The sequence below is a fragment of the Kuraishia capsulata genome, genomic scaffold (genome assembly GCF_000576695.1).
Source record: "Kuraishia capsulata CBS 1993 genomic scaffold, Kuraishia_capsulata_scaffold_2, whole genome shotgun sequence".
Classification (NCBI taxonomy): domain Eukaryota; kingdom Fungi; phylum Ascomycota; class Pichiomycetes; order Pichiales; family Pichiaceae; genus Kuraishia; species Kuraishia capsulata.
The window spans coordinates 671,276-692,611 of NW_019172951.1; the positions used below are offsets into that span (position 1 = coordinate 671,276).

At 45.0% G+C, this 21,336-nt stretch overlaps 11 protein-coding genes across 11 annotated transcripts; 8 read left to right on the plus strand and 3 right to left on the minus strand.

Moving 5' to 3' along the window:
* Positions 1-378: 378 nt before the first annotated feature.
* KUCA_T00001644001 (uncharacterized protein) lies at positions 379-2,088 on the plus strand (the record flags this gene model as incomplete). The annotated part of the gene is made up of 1 exon (XM_022603845.1): positions 379-2,088. The coding sequence occupies one exon, from the start codon at positions 379-381 to the stop codon at positions 2,086-2,088; it is 1,710 nt and encodes a 569-aa protein (XP_022457685.1).
* Positions 2,089-2,260: 172 nt separating this feature from the next.
* Positions 2,261-2,938, plus strand: KUCA_T00001645001 (uncharacterized protein; the record flags this gene model as incomplete). Its single annotated transcript, XM_022603846.1, has 1 exon — positions 2,261-2,938. The coding sequence occupies one exon, from the start codon at positions 2,261-2,263 to the stop codon at positions 2,936-2,938; it is 678 nt and encodes a 225-aa protein (XP_022457686.1).
* Positions 2,939-3,063: 125 nt separating this feature from the next.
* On the minus strand, positions 3,064-3,918 carry KUCA_T00001646001 (uncharacterized protein; the record flags this gene model as incomplete). The annotated part of the gene is made up of 1 exon (XM_022603847.1): positions 3,064-3,918. The coding sequence occupies one exon, from the start codon at positions 3,916-3,918 to the stop codon at positions 3,064-3,066; it is 855 nt and encodes a 284-aa protein (XP_022457687.1).
* Positions 3,919-4,261: 343 nt separating this feature from the next.
* KUCA_T00001647001 (uncharacterized protein) lies at positions 4,262-6,352 on the plus strand (the record flags this gene model as incomplete). The annotated part of the gene is made up of 1 exon (XM_022603848.1): positions 4,262-6,352. One exon carries the CDS (start codon positions 4,262-4,264, stop codon positions 6,350-6,352), a length of 2,091 nt encoding a protein of 696 aa, XP_022457688.1.
* A 43-nt stretch (positions 6,353-6,395) lies between these two features.
* KUCA_T00001648001 (uncharacterized protein) lies at positions 6,396-8,744 on the minus strand (the record flags this gene model as incomplete). The annotated part of the gene is made up of 1 exon (XM_022603849.1): positions 6,396-8,744. The coding sequence occupies one exon, from the start codon at positions 8,742-8,744 to the stop codon at positions 6,396-6,398; it is 2,349 nt and encodes a 782-aa protein (XP_022457689.1).
* A 352-nt stretch (positions 8,745-9,096) lies between these two features.
* KUCA_T00001649001 (uncharacterized protein) lies at positions 9,097-11,157 on the plus strand (the record flags this gene model as incomplete). Its single annotated transcript, XM_022603850.1, has 1 exon — positions 9,097-11,157. The coding sequence occupies one exon, from the start codon at positions 9,097-9,099 to the stop codon at positions 11,155-11,157; it is 2,061 nt and encodes a 686-aa protein (XP_022457690.1).
* A 248-nt stretch (positions 11,158-11,405) lies between these two features.
* On the plus strand, positions 11,406-12,677 carry KUCA_T00001650001 (uncharacterized protein; the record flags this gene model as incomplete). Its single annotated transcript, XM_022603851.1, has 1 exon — positions 11,406-12,677. The coding sequence occupies one exon, from the start codon at positions 11,406-11,408 to the stop codon at positions 12,675-12,677; it is 1,272 nt and encodes a 423-aa protein (XP_022457691.1).
* Positions 12,678-12,813: 136 nt separating this feature from the next.
* On the plus strand, positions 12,814-14,148 carry KUCA_T00001651001 (uncharacterized protein; the record flags this gene model as incomplete). The annotated part of the gene is made up of 1 exon (XM_022603853.1): positions 12,814-14,148. One exon carries the CDS (start codon positions 12,814-12,816, stop codon positions 14,146-14,148), a length of 1,335 nt encoding a protein of 444 aa, XP_022457692.1.
* Positions 14,149-14,788: 640 nt separating this feature from the next.
* On the plus strand, positions 14,789-16,804 carry KUCA_T00001652001 (uncharacterized protein; the record flags this gene model as incomplete). Its single annotated transcript, XM_022603854.1, has 1 exon — positions 14,789-16,804. One exon carries the CDS (start codon positions 14,789-14,791, stop codon positions 16,802-16,804), a length of 2,016 nt encoding a protein of 671 aa, XP_022457693.1.
* Positions 16,805-17,185: 381 nt separating this feature from the next.
* KUCA_T00001653001 (uncharacterized protein) lies at positions 17,186-18,622 on the plus strand (the record flags this gene model as incomplete). Its single annotated transcript, XM_022603855.1, has 1 exon — positions 17,186-18,622. One exon carries the CDS (start codon positions 17,186-17,188, stop codon positions 18,620-18,622), a length of 1,437 nt encoding a protein of 478 aa, XP_022457694.1.
* A 74-nt stretch (positions 18,623-18,696) lies between these two features.
* On the minus strand, positions 18,697-21,108 carry KUCA_T00001654001 (uncharacterized protein; the record flags this gene model as incomplete). The annotated part of the gene is made up of 1 exon (XM_022603856.1): positions 18,697-21,108. The coding sequence occupies one exon, from the start codon at positions 21,106-21,108 to the stop codon at positions 18,697-18,699; it is 2,412 nt and encodes an 803-aa protein (XP_022457695.1).
* Between the last annotated feature and the right edge of the window lie 228 nt (positions 21,109-21,336).

Consider the following 21,336-nt stretch of genomic DNA (forward strand, 5'->3'; position numbering starts at 1 on the left):
ATGCTAAGGTCACCTTGCAAGGTAAACAACAGAGGCTGAAGGCACCTAGACGAGGCGTGCACCGGCAAAGCCGACCCCACTATTGGGGATGATAACTACGCGATTTTGCCGCAAAAAAGCCCGCGAAACTTGCAATAATATTGCGATAATACATAGTGGTTTCTGTAATATCCAAAAATCACAGATTAAATCCATTTCTGGCAAAGAAGAGCTCCTCACGGTAACTCATTCTGTGAGCCGCGACTCCCAAGAACGCGAGTTGGAACTTGGATTACCACACACACTACCTTTCTCAATGGTGAAAAAAAAGCGTCCATAATTTACGGAGGAAGTCAAAGCTGCTCTCCTACAGCTCATCCAGTATCAATCACCTTCATTATGTCTGACTTTGAGGAAGATTTGCAAAACGAAGATTACCTTATTTACGGTGCCGAGACTGCAGAGACCGGAAATGCCGCGTCTTACCCTGCCAGCATCCCCGAGCCGTTGATCAGCTTCTTTAAGTACTGGTACAAATCTTACTTGGACAACAACGTCTACGAGTTGTATGGATGTTATGAAAACAGCTTCAACAAAATCACCGAGAAATTCTTTAAGAATTCGAGCTGGCCATTACCTTCCGATATCTCGTCGTTGGTTAACAATGACCAGGTTTTCATTATCTTGTACAGCGAATGCTACTACAGGCACATATACTCCAAGCTGAACCCAACCCTCGAGATCAGAACTGGCTCCTACAACAACTACTGCAACTTGTTCAATTTGATTCTGAACCACGCAGAAGGTCCTGTCACCTTTGAGCTGCCAAATAAGTGGCTATGGGATATAGTGGACGAGTTTATCTACCAGTTCAACAACTTCCAGATTTACAAGTCCAAGCTGCTGAATAAGGCAAACCCATCCAACGCCGAGTTGCAGGAGATCGAATATTTGCGTCAACACCAAGAGGTTTGGTCTACTTACAGTGTTCTGAACGCGCTGTATTCTCTTGTTGGTAGATCCAACATCGTAGAACAGTTGAAATACAACAATGTTGGTGGAGAGCAAGCTCCCAAGGAGATTGCCGGTGACTATGGTTCGTTGTCGCTGTACAGAAATTTGGGATACTTTTCCATCATTGGGCTTTTGAGAATCCACACCTTGTTGGGAGACTACACTCTCGCACTCAAGACCATGGAACACATAGAGTTGAACAAAAAGGCTTTTTTCACCAAGGTTCCCGGCTGCCACTTTACCACATACTACTACGTGGGTTTCTGTTACCTGATGATGGGTAGATACCAAGATGCCGTGAAAACTTTCCAACACATTTTGCTGTTCATTTTGAGAACCAAGAACTTGAACAGAAACTCAGGTGCATACGATATAATCACGAAGAGATCCGAACAGATGTTTGCTCTCTTGACGATTAGTGTGTCGATATGCCCAACCAAGCTGGACGATATGTTGCATCAGCAACTCAGAGAAAAGTTTGGCGAGCAATCGTTGAAGCTGAGCAGAGCTGACAGCAGAGACGCTGCCTTGGCTGTTTACGAGGAGATCTTCAGATTCGGTGCTCCTAAGTTCATCTCTACAACCATTATCTCCAGATCCAAGCTTGGTAACAAGAAGCTTAGCCTGGATCCGCTCAACAAGCACTGGAAGATTTTCAGGTTGAGACTGGAGTCTATTCTGAGTATCCCAGATCTGAAATCGTTCCTCAATTTGTACTCGTCTTTGGAGTTGACTAAGCTGGCCAAGCTTATGGATGTGAAATCGGACGACGAATTGCTCGAGCTGCTGCTGTCGTTCAAGTTACACAACAGGCAGCTTAAGGTGGCCACCAACTCAAAGGCCATCTCAAGTGGTGAGGAAGAAATTGAAACAGCGACGAGTCAGAAATCACTGTTAAACGGTGCTTACGGGACTCTTTACGACATGGATATAGCCGTGGATAACGACCACGTGAACATCCTCAACTTCAAGTACTCTACCAAGTTTGGTGACTGGTTTATCAAGAACTGTTACAAGAACTTTGGAGTCCAGGATTTCATCGCCAACTTGGATGAGAAAGCCGTCACCTCTGCCACCGCCTCTAAAAGCTCCTAAGTATACCGATAATTGTTAAAGTATATCTCTGAAATTTGTACGGCTTAGCGTATTGCAGGCAGCAATTTGTGCCGCACACACCTCATCTAAAATTTTTTGGGATCAAGTTTTTCAAATGTTAAAACCTACGAAGCCAGCTACAGTATCAATTCTATTCGTCAGACTTCAAACAATGTCCTCGAAGTACGTTTCATCGGAGTATGTTGACGGCTCCGACTCTGATTCTGAGGTAGAGGTGCCCGAGTATGCTCCACCTGCTGGCTACAAAAAGTTTGACCCTCCCGCTATAGACACATCCAAGTTCAAGCAGAAGGAACTTTGGCTTATAAAATGCCCGAAAGGGCTTGACCTTTCGAAACTGAAAAAACTGCCTGTTTCCTTTCAAATTGGCGCCACAACGGACCTGAAAGTGGGAAATTCCACGTTCAACCTAACGGAGGATACATATCAAGAGGACATAGCTGCACAGTCTGAAAAGAGCGATTCATCTAAGCACTGCCTGCTTGTCAACGGAAAAACTACCTCAGGAATGAAACCCTCGGAACTCACCATTCAAAAATATTACACCATCTCCGAGAAAGTGAAAATACCTTCCATCGATTACGAAAAAGCGATAGTTGCAAGAGAGGATGTGCCCAAGGAGGAGAACTTACGGATGAGACACTTCCCCACTGGATACGGTGCTAACGACTACAATGAAGCCAAAGCAATCCCCGCGGATTCCCCAGTGAAAAGACCAAACAGATCTGAGGATCACATGGATGTGGATGAAACCCCCAAGAAGAAGTCAAAGAAGGAGAAGAAGGACAAAAAAGAGAAGAAAGAGAGGAAACACAAAGAGCGCCTTTGAAGTCGTCTCTGAACTCGCCTACAGCACACTTTGTAAATTAAATTGCATTTCTCAGCTTTCAAAAGATATGTATAAACGTCAAAATCTGTCAAAAGCAATAGAAAAGTAATCCTCCCAGGTGACTTTCAGACTCTTGATGAGTAGTCCTTGAGGATTCCCTTCATATGGGTATTCGTGATCTTACCTCTTCTTGGTCTCTTTTGTTTCTTGTCCTGGTTCGCAGCAGGCTTTCTGCGTATAGATGAAGGATCAACGCTTGTTGGTTTGAGCTTATTCTCAACAAGTTGCAACTGCAGGTCATCACCTTCAGGTATCTTAATTCTGTTCCACATCGCAACAAACTCCTCGTCTATAACATTCAGTTTTCCTCCATAATTTGGCCACACAAGTCTGGGAGCATTCTCCTTCTTCGTGCGAAGTACCAGGATCTTGTTGTCTGCCTCAAGCTCGTCTATCGAAGCTAAACAGCTTGGCCATCCATCTCTGAGATCCTTTACGGAGATACCTTTGAAAGTAGGCTGCGCTCTCAAGAACCCTAATAGATCAGCTGACGATCTAATATTGTGCAAGGAAACGTACTCTAGAGTTTTCAAATTGGGATCATATTTGATTCGATTCACATTTTTCAACAGAGGCAGAAGATTCTGGGCCACGTCGTACGACAAGTATCTTTCTAGACTGCTCAAAGGAATCGGGTTATCATGTTGCTTGATATACTCCACGGCATGCAATAATTGCGTTGACAGCAGAGATCCGGCTAACTGCAAAGTAGGCTTCGATCTCTTTGCAATAGAATTCTCTGCATAGTTGTCTTCATCCAGATCTCTTTTGATGGGCTGAGGCTTGACTGGAGAAGGCTGTGTCTCCACCTTCGGCTGTACCACGGGTTCAACTACTCTTCTTGCTGAGGGAAGTGTGGAAGAAGAGGTTTTCAAGCTCTTCTTAAATGCATTGATCTGAGCAGAAAAGCTATCAGTCATGTTGGGATTGTGAAATAGTCCAACCCGGAAAAGCAATATAAGGGTGTCTCTTGTTTCGTAATTAATGTTCTTGTAATCATAAAAGGTAGTGCTTTGAATAATTAATCTTAGTATGAGGTTGTGCGGTTACCCGGGGGTTGACCCTTTTGGGAAATACATCAATAAAGCTGTAGACACCAAACTTGAAGTTACTAGTTGCCTTTATGTATTCAATCATAAGATCACTTTTGGTTTTCTCTGCTTAGAGTTTGAAAGTTTTGAAGCTATACATTGCCATTAAGTTGATTTCAAATTACACACGCTAAAGTTACACGTTCGTACTCCACTACTTTCGGCAGACAGGATGCCTCCAGCACAGACACCATCCAGACTGAGATCGCAGACTCCAACAAGACCTAGAATGGCAGGCGCATCGTCATCACAGGGCCTTCACCATCCTCCGTCTACTTTACGCTCAAGACCTGCTTCATCGTTGTCAATTAGTCATTCCGCAGGTGGCGTCAAGACACCGAACCTCAGAAGACCAATGACTCCCAGTACGTCAAACCTCAGGGCACGGGCCGGTGCCAATATCAATGGTGTAACAACTCCCATCAGACCAAGGGCTTCTATGAATAATATGAGGTCGCAAACCCCGGTGAACAATTCATCTACAAACAGCCCACCATGCTACACGGGAACAATCCAGGTCAGCATTAGACCCAAACCTCTGAATGGAATTAACGAGACTTGGGAGATTGATGACTCTTTCAACACAATTTCCAACACGGATGCCGGCGATTTTCATTTCGACAACGTTTTCGACCCTTCAATTCCTAATCTCGAGGTGTACAATCGGTCAGTGAAGCCAATCATTTCAAGATGCTTGGACGGCTACAACGGTACCGTATTTGCTTATGGTATGACTGGCAGTGGAAAGACTTATTCTATGCAGGGAACAGATTATGAACAAGGTCTCATTGAGCTAGCGGTTTGGGAGATATTTGACAAAGTCAAGCAGAATAGTACCACGCACGATCATGAGATACTCTGTTCGTATTTGGAGATCTATAACGAACGTGTTTTTGACCTTTTGGACCCAGAGTCATCATCATCACTAAGAGGAACCTTTGGATCCATGGTGACAAAAGAAGAATTGCGCATCAGAGATGATTCGAGGTATGGAGTCAAGGTTGTGGGTCTTAGAGAGCAGGTTGTTTCGACTCCTCTGGATCTGATGAAAACGATCGAGAAGGGTGACACTATAAGACGTACTGGTGGTACTGACTTCAACACACGATCTTCTCGTTCGCATGCTGTCTTGCTGATACGGATAAATACTATTGAGCGGGCTACCGGAGTGGAGAAATTTGCAACTTTGAGTTTATGTGATCTTGCTGGTTCCGAGAAGGCAACTACTCAGCAAGAGAGACGGAAAGAGGGATCATATATCAATAAGTCACTGCTTGCCCTGGGAACAGTGATTTCTAAATTGTCATACCAATCTGCTGGATCCCAGCAGCCGTACTCGTTGAACAGTTCTCATATTCCTTATAGAGACTCCAAGCTCACTCGTCTCCTTCAGCCTTCTCTTAGTGGAAACTCTGTTGTTTCAGTTTTGTGCACGATTCATCTTTCGTCCACTACAATTGCTGAAACAGTCAATACTTTGAGGTTTGCTTCCAGAGCAAAGAACGTGACGTTGAATGCGAAACAAAATGAAATTTCCGGGTTACATACGGTGACAGGATCTGATAAAGACAGACTGATTGCGCAATTGGTTAAGGAAAACGAGCAAGCAAAGAGAGAACTGATGGAGCTGAAGGAGAATGGTATGTTCGATTCCCCTGCCAGGCCCAGTACCGACGATTCGGACAGAGTTGCTCAACTAAACGCTGAAAATACCATTCTGATGGAGCAGTTGGAGCACATGAAAAGGCTGACAGAGAGTCCAAGACTGGAATCGTTGGCTGATCACAATGAGGCTTTACAGTCGCTGATCACGTTTGATGTGAGAGGGAACAGGAACGAGTTCCAAGATTGTATTCGCTCCATTGATAAGACGCATAAAGACCAACTAGCTGAGATTGAAGAGCTGAAATCCTATGTGGCACATCTTGAGGGACAACTGAAGTCATCCAGGTATAACATGTCATTGCGTAATGTGTCAGCGGTCGCTGATGACATTATGGATACAGCCTCTGATGGAAAAGATGAAGTTTCACTAGAGAATATCATCAAAGACCAGGAAGAAGAGATCCTGGAATTGAAAGTCACCATATCGAGCAAAGATTCGATTATAAAAGCTTTGAGATCCGCTGGAAAGGTTCGAGAAACCCTGAAAAATCGTGAAGACTCGAGGGAAAATGACGAAAATGCTACTCCAGGTGGTGAGTCGAAGACTGTACTCAAGCCACTTGGTAGTCGTTTGAATGGACTGTTTAGCAGAAGCTGATGAGTACGAGATTGGATCATATCTTGATGCAAATGCTGAATTGTCATGTAATTTTACTTAAGTCCGCCCGCCTGGGCTTTTTGGGGTTTGTCGTAATAACTGAATCTTGAGCGCGTTTCCCTCTGTTCACAGCATCTGTGGCGAGAAGGTTGGCAGGGAAGAGTTTTTTGTCGTACTCGTCTTGCTCTATAATATTCATCTCTTCAGAGGACTCTGCACCACTTTTCTGTCCACCATTAAATAATCCTGTTCCGTCATTGATCACCACCTTGTAGCTCAGACGTTCGTTGTGAGGCAAGTCCACAAAGATGTGGATACGGTCACCATTGGACAACCTTGCTTTTCTACCCTTTCCAATCCTCTTTCCGTTAATGAAACAGGCATTCGTCGAACAGTCAAGTAGCCAAACATCATCAAGACCCATGGCAGGTGACTCAAAGATGGAAGTTTGCAGCACTGGATGGCGCTTTTTCATTATCATGCAATGAATCTTCGATATTCTGCTTTCAGAGATTTGATAATGTGAGTTGGCAATGCGGCCGATCACAAAAGGGTTGCAACCCTGAGGAACATGTATGGATCCCACGCGTGAAACAGAACCCGCATCCTTTATCAAGGAAAGGAAAGTTCCTGGTGGGGCAGCAATCTGAGAAGCATCTCTGTCAGCTTTTGGAAACGACTTCAGTTCCTCTTCTTCGAGAGATACCATTGAAGTTGCATGCTCCAGCTTGAGATTATCCGGCGAGTCTTCAACTCTAATTTTCATACCTGGAATGACAACAGGAGTTTGACTGGCAGGTATCTTTGGAACAACAAATTTGGGAGAAGCAATCAGCGATTGTTCAAGTTCTAGCTTCTGACTCTGCTTCTGGCTCTGTTTCTGACTCTCAATCCGTTTCTGGTGAGATTGGCTCTGGGACAAGCTGATCTGACTATCCTCATTATCACATCCTTTGAACCAAGGATGTTCTAACGCTTCTTTGGCATTGAGACGTTTCATGAAGTCAACTTCCAACAATGCTCTCACAAACTGTCTTCCGTCAATTGAGATATCGTTCTCTTTCAGAAGCGACTCGTGGTAATTGCCTGTAGTGATGTTCCTGAATAAGGACTCTTGAGTGGAACCACTGAATGGAAGATGCGCAGTGAGAATGACAAAAACTAAACATCCCAAAGACCACATGTCAACTTTAGAAGAGTAGGAGACATCCTTAGAAGCCTGGGAGACCTGCAGACTCTTCCTCTTGGAATGTCTGCTTGAAATAACCTCGGGTGCAACATATGCTAGTGTTCCACAGAACGTCTTCATTATATTAGTCGTATCAGCCACCTTTGCCAGACCAAAATCAGTAATCTTCACGATAACCGGATCATCCTGCGCAATTAGAATGTTGTCAGGTTTGAGATCACGGTGGGAGATTCCGAGCTCATGAACATACTTGATAGCCTCAAGGATTTGACGAGCAATTTCACGACCAGCTACCTCACCAACAGAGCCATAACCAGCTACAAAATCCATGAGGTCACCACCAGAAACAAACTCCATCACTAGGTAGTAGTTGTCGGCATCTTCGTAGAAGGCCTTCAATCGCACAATTCCAGGGTGGTCGAGTCGTTTGAGGATTAAGAGTTCTCGACTAACGGTATCAAGATCTCCTGTCATGGCCTTCTTCTTCGACACAATTTTCACTGCGTATGTTTTACCAGTGGACCTCTCAATGCCCTTCTTTACAGTTGCAAACGCACCAGACCCAACAACCTCATCCTTGATCAAAAAGTCATCCGCTATTCCTCCTTTCAGGTTCGCACTTCCCGAAGAGGATGTTCGCGTTGAAATCGGGAAAAGAGCCACATATCTTATAACATCAGCCGGCACACCAATCCCAACGCTTATCTCGTCACCTTGCGTTATCATGTAATTGTTTCCCTTCACGAGTTTTGACCCGTTGTAGTATGTCCCATTGGTTGAGAGATCCTGTACCATCAATGAGTCGTAACGACCAACTTTACCGTTCTCCATGTGGCCCTCTTTGTTCAACCAAAGCTTGAAATGCTTGTTGCTGATTCTATTGCTTTTTGTCGGTAACACGAAGTCACATAACTGATTTCTACCAAATGTCCATTCCTCAATAGCTGAATGAGTCCCGGGCTTGAGTTTGAGATCAAAGTGTCCAGTTGTTCCGTCCTTGGAGGATGTGCATACCAATCGACATATTGTTCCTTCGCTTAGTAACTCCTGGTCCGAGGTGTCTATCATTAGGTCATGGCCGGACGGTTGTGTTGGCTGTGTCATTTGAGTCTGCTTTTTATCCTGACCCGCATCGTTATTATTGGTGGTCCTTTCTGGAGAAACAACCACACGATCCGGTAAAGCTTTATCTGTATCACTCATGACGAGGTGTGATGGGTTTGCCTCTCCCAACTGCAGATATTCAAAGAAGGCCTCTTTGTATCTTAAACTGAAAACCGCGCGGAAATCGTTCCAAGAAACTTGAGCCTTCACGTAGAACTAAGACAGTGTGCGGTTGTGGACGGAATGACCCTTGCAATTGTTAAAGTAATCAAAGTTACGACTAAATTGCATTCTTCACGGACTCGTCGCGGGACACGCGTCTCCATTGTACCCAGCCACCATGGCGCAGAGATGAGTGGCTGGAACATTTGAAAAATCAATAATTTTTTTGAGATGCCTTGTAACATGCATTTGTTAAATTACCGTCTTTGAAAGCGCCTCAACTCCAAGCATGACATTAGAAAATAATAAGAGACCCTTAGAAGTGTCTGATGATATTGTTCTAGACGGCAAAAAGCTCAAGCATGAAAGCATCTCCGTTGATTCGAAGCCTGAGGGCATTCAAGAATCTGATGTGGGTATCACTGAACTGATCTCGTCAGCTGAATTCGGTATAGTTGGTCTTCTGAAGCAGAGATATACAGACTTTCTGGTAAATGAGGTGGACCCTACTGGAAAAACCATTCACCTTTTGGACGAAGGTATTCCCGACAAGCGTGAGAGAAGAAGAGAGAGGAGAAAAGCTGATCGAGAAGGTGATGCAGAAGACGAACAGGAAGAGTCTGTTGAGCCTGCTGTGCCAGAGGTTGCTTCTGCAAATCAGATACCGCAGGTGTCCGAGGAACAAAAGACGAAACTTGTTGCATTATTCGGAGAGAAAGACTTCGAAAATATTCAAGAGCTGTTCAGTACTGGGACATTCTTCGAGACCTCGAATAGGTTTGATGACAAAATGGAAAGAACCAATATTCACAAGCTCATCAGGGAAGCCTATCAGGGAAGACTAGAGACTTTAACTACCGACATGAATGCTTTCAAAATTGCATTGACCACCAAAGGACAGAAGAAAGGAGAAAAAGGTAGCAGGAGAACCGGAGGAGATAACACCAAACTGGTTCACACTCTCGGTCCCAAGAAAGACTACTTGCACTTTGACATGTACAAAGAAAACAAGGAAACAATGGAAGTGGCTGCACTTTTGGGAAAGCTCTTCAAAATTCCAAGCAAATGGATCAAGTACGCAGGTACTAAAGACAGAAGGGCAGTCACCGTGCAAAGACTCTCTGTGGAGAAGCTTGGTGTTGAAAGAGTCAATGGATTGAACAAAATGCTTAAGGGCATCAGACTTGGTGGCTTTGCATATGCAGACTCTGCTCTGTCACTGGGAGATTTACAAGGAAATGCATTCGTTATTACGATCAAAGATGTACAATGTGTCAAGGAAGGACAATCAATTGAAGTAGCCGTCAAATCTTCGTTGGAGTCGCTGAAAGCAAAAGGTTTCATCAACTATTTTGGTATGCAACGTTTTGGCACATTTTCGATCTCAACCCATGAAGTTGGTACCCAGCTTCTTAAGGCCAATTGGAAGCAAGCCGTTAACATGCTGTTGTCAGAACAGGCTATTGTGGTTCCAGATTCCATTGAAGCTAGAAGAATATGGGCAGAGACGAAGAACCCACAGCGTGCTGCAGAGAAGATGCCAAAGAGATGCAGTGCTGAATACAGTATTTTGAGAAGACTCGAGAAAGAGAGAAAGGGAGAAGACGGTGATTGGAACGGAAATGGCTATTTCAATGCTATCATGGCAATCCCACGAAACTTGAGAATCATGTATGGACATGCGTATCAATCATACGTGTGGAACATCGCTGCCAGCAAAAGAATACGACTATTCGGGTTGAAGGTTGTTGCTGGAGACTTGGTCCTGGACGAAGAGGCTCCTAAACTGTCACCGAAGGTCGGTGAAAATGATGAGGAGTTCCAGGAGGACATACGTAAAGACATGTTCATCCGTGCCAGATACCTTTCACAGGCTGACGTTGACAGCGGAAAATATACCATTTACGATGTCGTGCTTCCTACTCCTGGTTTTGATATCAAGTATCCAGAAACACCAGAAATGATGCAAGTTTACAAAGATGTCATGGCAGCAGATGGACTGGATCCTGAGAACATGACCAGCCGCATCCGAGAGTTTTCGCTTGCAGGCTCCTACAGAAAGGTGATGGGCAGAGCATTGAACTTGGAATACTTTGTGAGGAAGTATAACGATCCAAATGAGCCTCTGGTGAGAACCGATTTAGAGATTCTCAGATTGAAACAAGAAGCAGAATTAGAAGGGAAAACTGGTGAAATCAGCCAGATTCTCGATGGGGTACCAGATGGAGCTAGTACGGCTGTGATCATCAAGATGCAATTGGGTGTTTCTGCCTATGCTACAATGGCTCTGAGAGAGGTGTTGAGACAGGATACTTCTCGCCGAGGAGACCAAATGTCATTAAGAAAATAATTGATTTCAATGGCTAATATCTTAACCTAAGGAAATCATTCAATTATTCATAACCTGGTCTGAAATTTAAAAGAGAAGTGCGATAACCAGTTCTGCGGGCGCTTGAGCCGCACTACCAAAAACCATCTGCAACCTGTTATTTGTGTAAACACTCCTTCAACCACTTCCAAAAAGAAGGCAGCTTCAATTGTTGCTAGAATAAAGTCAGATTCCCAGTAGTAACTCCGAGCACAATTCCGGAACCAGCTATGATTGCTCACTGTGGAGATGATGCAGAGTCTACGGAATTAAGGCCCAACAAGTACACCTCAAACATTCTCAAGGACTACATTGGCTTCAAAAGCTCCCATTCCAAAGACTCAATGGAGAAGTTCTCCGGAAAATCATTTTCAGGAAAATCAAAAGGCCATTCATTTGGCAGTTTTGTTCACGATAGCCCTCGTACTGAGTTTATTGGTATCCGCAAGTTTGCCAGAAACCATATGAGACCACCATTTTCAAGAGATACAAACAGTTCCTCCCACGAAACAACATCCACAGATTTCAATGATGCCACACTGAGCAAAGGCCGCGATAATTCTTCCTGGAGGTTCTTTCCTGGTGCCTCTCAGCGGGGTCTTGCGTACGATGACTTCAAATCGGCTCAAGGCCCCAAGACTCAAACGCTGGACAACCTTGAAAAGACCAGCACTTGCCAGTTTGATACTATGGTGGGATTTGGTGAGTCAAGCACATCGAAATGCGAGAAACGCTTTCTTCGGTTCAACAGCAACATTCAAAACCTTCCAGATCAAGTGGCTGCTTGTCCTAATCCTCCTAAAGACATCCCCAGAAGAGTGGTGAGCCTGTACAGTCTCCCAGAGAAGGCCAGCCTCAGCTGTATTTTGGCACAGGTACGGGGTGGCCCACTGGAGCGTATTGGTGTTAGATATGGGAGTGGTGATGTTATGGATGATGAACCTGTGGATTGGTCTTCAGCTATTGTGGACTTGCACTTTTGGAGGCCCACAGATGCCGATGCCTTCATGGAGTATGCTACCACTGGTATGTTCATGATCAATGGAAAACATGTTAAAGCTGAATGGGGAGCCACAACTGTCGATCAAGAGAGCTCGGAGTCTACAGGATCAGCATTGGAGCTCATGGCTGACAGTGGAGCGCGCCGCACGTTGATTTTCAAGAAACTTATCCAACGCAAAATCTCCAAACATGCTCTCAATGTGTCCTCCAGAGGATATCCATCTCCTACATCACATCTCTCAACAGACTTTGACATTGATGAGGTGGTTAAGGACTTTCAACAGTATGGGGAAATCGTGGAGATAGCGCCTGTCATCTCACGCAAGCTCTGTTTCGCAGTGCAATTTAACGACGTGAGGGCGGCAATTATGGCCAAATATGATTGTGAGAATGTGGAATCTACCAACGAGTATTCTCCCCTCTTTGACAAATACAAAAAATGGAACGTTTGGTACGGGAAAGATCCAGCTGATAAGCCCTGTTACCCAAAGTGCGTGTGAGAAACACATTTACCGCCGCACCAACCGAGCCGGTGATGAAGTGCAGATTTCATGGTGACTACGAGCGCCTCTTCTTCGTGGTTTTCTATAGACTTCTTAAGTAACATGATCGGTTTCTTGAAAATAGTTTAGTTCAATGATGTATTTTTCAACTGTTGGCTGCAAGTCAGTTACTAGGGTACGATTTTCCGGATGTCGGTTTCAATCGACGGTTCAGAAGCAAGACAAGATATTGGAGGCTTTGAGCAAGCGAGGAGGAGGTGATTACAATCCAGTGATATTCGAGCAAAGTTTAAGACAGACGTCCGTTCCCGCTGGAATCGCAGCGTTTCCTGATCCCCTCAACCACGACGCCTCGTTGGCAAATATTCAACTGCTCATTAATAAGAAGGAGATAGAGAGAGAGGTCATCAATGAAAAACTCACTGCTGAACAGAAAGAGCTTATAAAGCTCGGTCAATGGACCCCTCCAATGATGACACTGATGAAATTAACGCTAACTAAGCATTACAGACACGCTGTTTCCTTTTTCAAGTTTATCAAAGCCGGGATTAAAAATGTTTGGAACACATATCTAAGTCTTAGGGCTCATGTCTACAAAGGCTACTACGTTCTTGATAACAGCCTCACCACTGGCGATATGCCTTCAGGATTGGCAGAGGATCGGAAGATTGCCATTGGAAACAATCCAAAAGTTATTACTGATCATCTCTCCAACTATTTCCACAATGTCAAAGCCGAAGTGTCATCAGCCAATGTTCAAGGGTCTACTATCTTCAGCTACAGCGGTGAGGGTGTGTTCACCAGAAGCATGTACCAAGCTGTTCTGAGAACTAGGAAAGATATAATCAAGCTTCCAATGTTTGCTGTGTTATTTGGCTTGATTGAAGAGGGTTTGATCCCGTTGTGCTATGCCTTTCCTGGGATCGCACCCTCGTCTTGCGTTCTTCCCCAGTTACATGGAAGGTTTTACGGCGATGCTTCAAAAGCACAGAAGGAGCTCGAAGCTCTTCGTGAGGCCAAATATGGGCCAGATCTGTCGAGGGTAGGTTCATTAACCCCATTCAATATGCCTGTAGATGAGCTCTATTTGGTTGTACGCTCGCTCAGACTCTGTTATAGCACTCGCATCTACTCAGAAGGACATCTCAGAGAGCTATTGGCCAACAGGTGGAAGCAGGTGAAATTGGACAATCTTCTGATTTTGCGTGACGGGGGTATTTGGAGACTCAGCACTTTGGAAACCCTGGATGCCTGCATCACAAGAGGTCTCATTGATTTAGAACAACTGGTACGGTGGGGCAAGAAGGACGATATCAATTTGTATGACTCCATTGACTGTACCGAACTGCACACACGACTGTTCCATTTCATTAACGAGTGTGAAAAACCCGGCAGGAATGCCGGTATGCTTGGTCTAAGCACCATGGCCAAAACTGCACAAGAGACTTTGGCATTGTCTGACAAGTAGATTCCAAAACCAGTTGGTCCCCACTCGTTTGCTTGAATAGGAATACCCGATCGGGAATGACACAGCCGCCGCAGTCGGCTCCTTAGGTCGATTGCGGGACTCTCTCAAAACATCAAAACAAAAAAAAAGATATGAACAATTCCAAAACTTGGAATACCTGACTGTGAATAGCTGTGCCTAGTGGCATTCCCAAATAATAAGACTCCCAGTCTCTCTTTACCGCGTAAACTCTTGCTCGCACACGCGCCACTTAAAGTGGTCACATCTTCCCGGACGATACGACCCGGTAAAGACACTCCCCGGGACATCGGCTGAAGCATCTGCGACTCATCTTACTCCTCTCCTCCTATTATGTTGTTGTAAAGTAGGAGACCACGGCTGTTGTTTTAGACTCTTCTCTCCTGGAAAGTCCACAAATATTTCACGGTGTTGGCAGAGACCAAAGGGTGTCCAGTCTGAAAAGTGTTAGACCCGTTGGTGGATACCGGGAGCGAAGACGAATTAGAAGCACCTACACAATCTGAAGTATCCAACATTTTTTAACCGATCTTCATCAATTTTATTTTTTGGCATCTGTTTCTACGGCACACACTGATCATACAGCAATCGCGACAACTATCAAATATTATTTCAATTTAAAATGCCTAGCAGGTTTGGTTCGTTCGCGAACCTAGCTCATCTTGGTAAAGAGAGGCACGGCCATGATGATCATCACGCTGGAAAGCTATCTGGAACTCCGTCTCCAACTGCTGCTGTCAATATGGGCCATTCCAGTTCCAAAAGGTCGTTACTTGGAATCAACCTAGGCAAAACGCATTCGAATGACTCCAATTCTTCAGCCACTTCAACGGAGGCTGATGGCCATCATGCTCACCACCACCCAGATATACACTCTGACGATAACAGAAGCAAACCCAGATCTGCCAGTTCCATGGTGGAACTCAAGAGGTTTTTCAGAAACACCAAGAAGCCAGCCCCTTCCGGAAATCATGGTTTGCACAACCCGTTGCAGTCTTTAACTTCAAGAACGGTGAGTCGTACCGCGAGTGCCGAGATCGCATCTCCTACGTTCACGCATGATGCCAACAACAATATGATTTTGCATGCCAGCCAGAAGTTTTGGGATGATGTGGAGGGTTCCCTGAGTAAGAAGTACGGCAAAATGGGCAAGACTCTAGGTTCTGGAGCTGGTGGCTCAGTCAGACTCTTGGTGCGTGAAAGTGATGGAGTTACATTCGCAGTCAAAGAATTCAGACCAAGACGGTCAAACGAATCCATCAAAGAATATGCGAAGAAGTGCACTGCTGAGTTTTGCATTGGAAGTACATTACACCACGCTAACATCATCAAAACCTTGGACATAATCTCTGAGCACAATCAGTATTTCGAAATCATGGAGTATGCTCCCATCGACTTCTTTGCGGTGGTGATGTCTGGTAAGATGACCAGGTCTGAAATCAACTGTTGTTTGAAGCAAATTACTTCAGGTGTGCAATATTTGCACTCTGTTGGGTTGGCCCACAGAGATCTGAAGCTGGATAACTGCGTCGTCACGAAAGAGGGTATCGTGAAACTTATAGATTTTGGCAGTGCCGTGGTGTTCAAATATCCTTTTGAAGATGGAATCGTTCCAGCTCACGGTATTGTTGGTTCGGACCCATATCTTGCGCCGGAGGTGCTGACCAGCACAGAGTCGTATGACCCGCAGTTTGTGGATATCTGGTCCATTGCCATCATATACTGTTGTATGACGTTACGCAGGTTTCCATGGAAAGCACCCAAGCAGTCTGATCCTAGCTTTAAGCTATTCTCCATGGAAGATGACGCTCCTCATGATTACCTCGCCAGTGCCTCCAATCATAAAGCTTTATTAGCCAAACGTCGACAGAAACTAGTCGAGCAGCGACTGAGGAGTGGTTCAGAGACTCCAGCGAAATCTACGCCTGATGGCGAGCCTCTGAAGGACTCTGAGAGAGATTATCATGATGGAGCGTCACACGTTGACGAGCTCACCCACAGACTGGAGCAGGTATCTTTACAGCAGCAACAAGAGCTGAAAGATGAAGTTGAACAGAAGCAAGAAGCGGCGAATGCAACCACAGAACTACAAAGAGTTGAACCTTCTGTGGCTCCTCCAAGGGATGAACTACCTGCAACTGATGTGCAGGCTGCTCTAGTGAAAGATAATGCAATAAAGCCATGCATTCCGGAGGTGGATACTCCTGAGAAAGAAAAGGAGCTGGTGGCCGTGGCTCACAGTGCTTCGGCACCAGCCTCCAATGCTGCTGATCATAATGCTCCAGCCAATGATGTTCAGGTAGCTCTTTCTCAGGTCGATCAGATCAAGCAAGAGCAGATTAAGGATCCTAAGAGTGGTACCGGGGAACACACTCCAGATGATGTCAAGCCCGAGCGTCGTCAAGCTCCTTCAAAGTCAAGTCACAGACAGATACATGGTCCATATAGATTGATGAGACTACTGCCGCATGCTTCCCGGCCTCTGATCTCCAAAATGCTTGCTCTTGAGCCTGGATCTCGGGCTACGATGACAGATATCTTTGCCGATGAGTGGTTCAACGAGATAAAATACTGTACTATGGATGACCAAGATCATGTGCTCAATGATCCTGGGCATAAACACATACTCGATGTTTGATTTTATACGGGTTTCTTAGGATAGAATTACACTATACACGAAACGGACTGGATGATGAGTGTATGTAGCTTGATGGGTCAGGCTTGAAGTTAGCTGTAGAAGTTTGTTATACCGGGTATCCATAACACAAACTGCTACGCCAATTGGTTTTGCTCACAGTAGCTATCCCGGCCACTCTATAATTGCTTCAAATAAAAATACCACGAAAGCATTACATACGAAGCCATACCTTTAAAGTTTCAGTTGCCATGATTGGGAGACCTTGGGATGTGGGAATGGCGTGTCAGTGCTAATAATGTCTGGTGAAATGTTTGTGTTGTGTAAACACACAACAAGAGTATTCTTCTTTCCCGCAGTATCCTCCATTTGCTGCCAAAAGCTATGGTAGAAGGATCGTTACTGACTGAAAGACAGCGGCATGATCTACATTTGGCCATTGCACAATATCTTACTCCTTTGTTGAGCTCTGAAGAGGACCGATTCACTCTTCCCCGCGTTCTGCAGCGATTGGAGATCGATGAATCAGCCACCTCCGAGAACCCCAACTACTTAGAGAGAAAATGGCTGACGATTTTGAAACTTCAGAAGAAGATTTTGGATTTGGAAACCCAATTGAAAGTCGCGAACGAAACCATCGAGTCCCTGAGTCAAAACCCGAGCTCCGATGCTGGTCCTACTCTGGACCGTCTGAACTGGATCCCATCCAAGGTGGATAGGGTGATAAAATATCACACCCAGCCGGTGACGGCTTTGGCTATTCATCCTTATAAGCCGTTGCTAGCTACAGGATCATCAGATGGGTCTATAGTTTTGTGGGATTTGTTGGACCTTGCTCAGCCAGTGAGCATAGCTAGAAATGCGCATTCCAGAGGAGTGAGTTCACTATGCTTCTCTCCCACTGATATACACATGGGCGATGATAATACTTCAAACAAATTAGTTGTTTTGGCATCAGCTTCGTTGGATATGTTCATCAAAGTATGGGATCCCGAGTCGAATTTCACACAGCTTCGTTCCCTGGTGGGTCACGAGAACATGGTATCCAGTATAACGTTCAACCCAAACATTCCCTCAGAGCTTATTAGTTGCTCTAAAGATACTTCCATAAGATTATGGGATGTCTCCTCGGGATTTTGCATGCTGACTTTTGTCGGCCACTCCGATTGGGTGAGAGATGTTGATGTCAGTGAGAGCGGTGAATACGTGCTGAGTTGCTCCAACGATCAAAGCATTAGGATATCTCACAAGTCTACAGGCTCGGGAATAGGATTACTACTAGGACACAATCAGGTCATAGAAACAGCCAAATTTGTGCCAGCATTGGCTAATAAGTACTTGGATGATATTTGCGCTAAAGTGCTCCAGATAGATCCTTCCTCAGAGTTTCTATCCAATCCTCAATTTGAAAAAGTGGGCTACAAATATGCCATCTCGGGTGGTCGTGATAATACTGTTAGGATATGGCTATTGCCATTGCCCGTGTTCAAGCCGGGTGTTGATTCCCCATTGCCTAGTTCAACCCCTGAAGGGCTTCTTATTGCTACTCTGGAAGGGCATTCGTCATGGGTAAAGGACATACAGTTTCATCCCAACGCTACAGTTTTCGCGAGTTGCAGTGATGACGCTACGATCAAATTCTGGGATCCGAAGAAAATCGCGGGAAGCATCGAATGTGTCTCTGTGCTCAAAGGACATCATGGATTTGTAAATTCCATAGCCTTTGCACCACTTCCAAGTGATTCAGATATCAGCGAAGCCAAAATGAGATGCTACTTTGTATCTGGCTCATCAGATAACATCACCCAGCTTTGGTCATAAATAATGAACGTTTTTGCATTTTATCTACCTGCCGTATAGATATGACTAAATATGGCTGTCAAGAGTATTTTTGATTACTCCTCAGCGGCAGCAAGCACCTTTGAGAATGCGTATGGCTCGTATGGGTAACCTTCACCTTCAAAGAACTTGGACATACTTTCCACCCAGTGCAAACGAAGAGAGTGCAACATGGCGGATGTTCCCTCCATGACAACCAGAATACAGACCGTCAACACGAACCACATGCCAAACATCAAGAAGGTCATGATAACACCCAGCAGGCCAGTAGTACCGAAGGACCCAGCGATTGTCATGGACCACAGGACCGAAGACAACTGAGCATGGGCCAATGACAGAGCCCACAGACGCAGATACGAGGCAGTATGGGAAACACAGTTCAGGCAGAACTCTATAGTGTGAATCACCTGGTGGATCATCACGTCTCCGAAAGTGTGTTCCTCATGCTCATCATCGTCTTCTATGTTCAAATCCGTAAGCAAATTGTTCTCGTCGGAGGCTTCATCGTTTGAATGAGCAGAGAGCTCAGAGTACTCATGATTGTGAGTGAACTTGAAGTGAAGTGGTTTCACAAGCAGTAAACATGGGACACAGATCAGTGCTACCACAAGCAAAATCACTTGAACAGTTGCTTGGTGTGGATATAGCTGCTCGGTAACAGTACCAGGGCTAAGGAACATGGAGATAAGCATGTTCAACAAACTTGGGGCGGGCTTCTCAATGGCCACCCAGTCAACGGTCCATTTGTAGACAATACACACGGTGAGGTACCCGAAAATGCCCTGCATGAAAAGCAACCCCGGAATGAAGTTTCCGATTATATCAATTGTTGATTTAAAGTGAACGGCATTCACCAAAGAGAACATATAAGAGTATGTCATGTGGATAAACCCCATCAGAATCGAAAGTTTCATCTTGTAGGAGTTGGAGAACAGCAGAGCATTCTCGGTTCCGTGCCACGCAGGATCTAATCCAATAGGATAGACACCCACTTGAGTACCTTCAATCGAATCGCCCTCTTCCCAGTGGTCGGGCCACTTCCAGCCACTCTTGAACCACGTCATTGAGATGGAAAAGAGATCATTGTACAAGAATCCGGTGTACATGGAGAACACACCCATGAGCAAGAGAATGTAACGACCTGTGTAAGCCATGTCAAATATCTCGTCTCTCTTCATTAATCCGATTTTCCTTTCATACAAGACCATGACAAATGCAACCAGAGCCATAATGAAACCATGGCCCAAATCACCGAACATAATAGCAAACATGAATGGAAAAGTTGCCGCGGTTGGAAGGGCTGGGTTTACCTCACGGTACGTCGCCACACCGTAGGCATCCACCATGGCCTGGAACGCAGCTGTGAACTTGTTGGTTTTGTGATAGGTTGGTGGTGTCCTTGAGGTATCGATTGTGTTGATCACAATTGGAATAGACGAATTGTCATTGTTCGAGTTTGATTTGGAAATCTTCTCCAAAGTCTGCTTTACCTTGGGAAGGCCATCCGTTGGAACCCAGCCTTCAGCGATGAGACACTTACGAACCAAATCGTAATGGCACAGATTCATCACAGTATAGACAGACTTTTCCAACTTAATGAGATCCCACCATTGGCTAAGCTCAACAGATATAGCTTTGAGCTCGGTCTCAAGCGTGATCTGTGTGGTGTCCAAGACAGCTGTTACATCAGCAAGTCTGTCATTTTGTTCCTTGGATTGCTTCACTCTCTGTTTAGCATCAGAATCAACGAAGTAGAGGTCAGCATCCAAAGATTCACAGATTTTGCGCACTCTCGATAAAATCAGTTCACCGTGTGCAAAAATGATGAAGGTGCTTTTTTGAACAAACTTGTTGCTCTTGGGGTCAAACAATGGCTTCTCAATTGGCTTGGAAGTCATGTACAAGTTACCCCTCAGTACCCTCCACAAAATCCTCTCCAGGGTCTCCACCTTCTCTGTTGGGATCACACCTGTGGTGAAACTTTGATCGCGGAAGCCTCCATTTTCTAAAATTGCAGCAGCATCCTCGCCCAAGTCTATAAGATCGGGGTTAATATCGGTCTGGCTGAAGAAACCATCACTGGCAATCAGAACCTGTTGGAGTTGAAGTAGATCAACCTGCTTTTTCAAAAGAGACTCAGACGACTCTTTGAGCTGGGCGATTCTATCTTCTAGTATTTGTGCATCTTCCACAAGCTCATCAATCTCGTTTCTACTGGTGAATTTGTTGTTGCTGCTTTGGCCGAAGGCCAGCTCCACCATCTCAATGTTCTTGGAATCCATTTCTCCTTTCAGGAAGCGATACTGTCTTTCGACATTATCCAGTCTCCGAATTTCCGAGATAAACGTTCTTTGAAAAGCGTTTATCTTCTTGTTCAAGTCACGAAACTGGATAAGTCCTAAGGTTCCGAGGGCGTAGACTGATTCCTTGCTGATTTCCGTTGGAATATAGAGTTGGATCAAGCTCATTTCCGCAGAGCCTTTGAAATGTTAGTAACGGGTTTTATATCTCAGTTTTCACGATCAGCGGGGTACCCTCAAACACTCCTCAACTACGGTTGCCTCGGGCTACCGAGCTAGAATTGCTGCAAAAAGACAACATACGGAAAATTGCTTCCGGCTCAGCAGACATAGTGAACCAGAGACTCTAATATGAAGGAATTGAGTATAATTTCAGTGGAAATCGCTCCAGGTAAC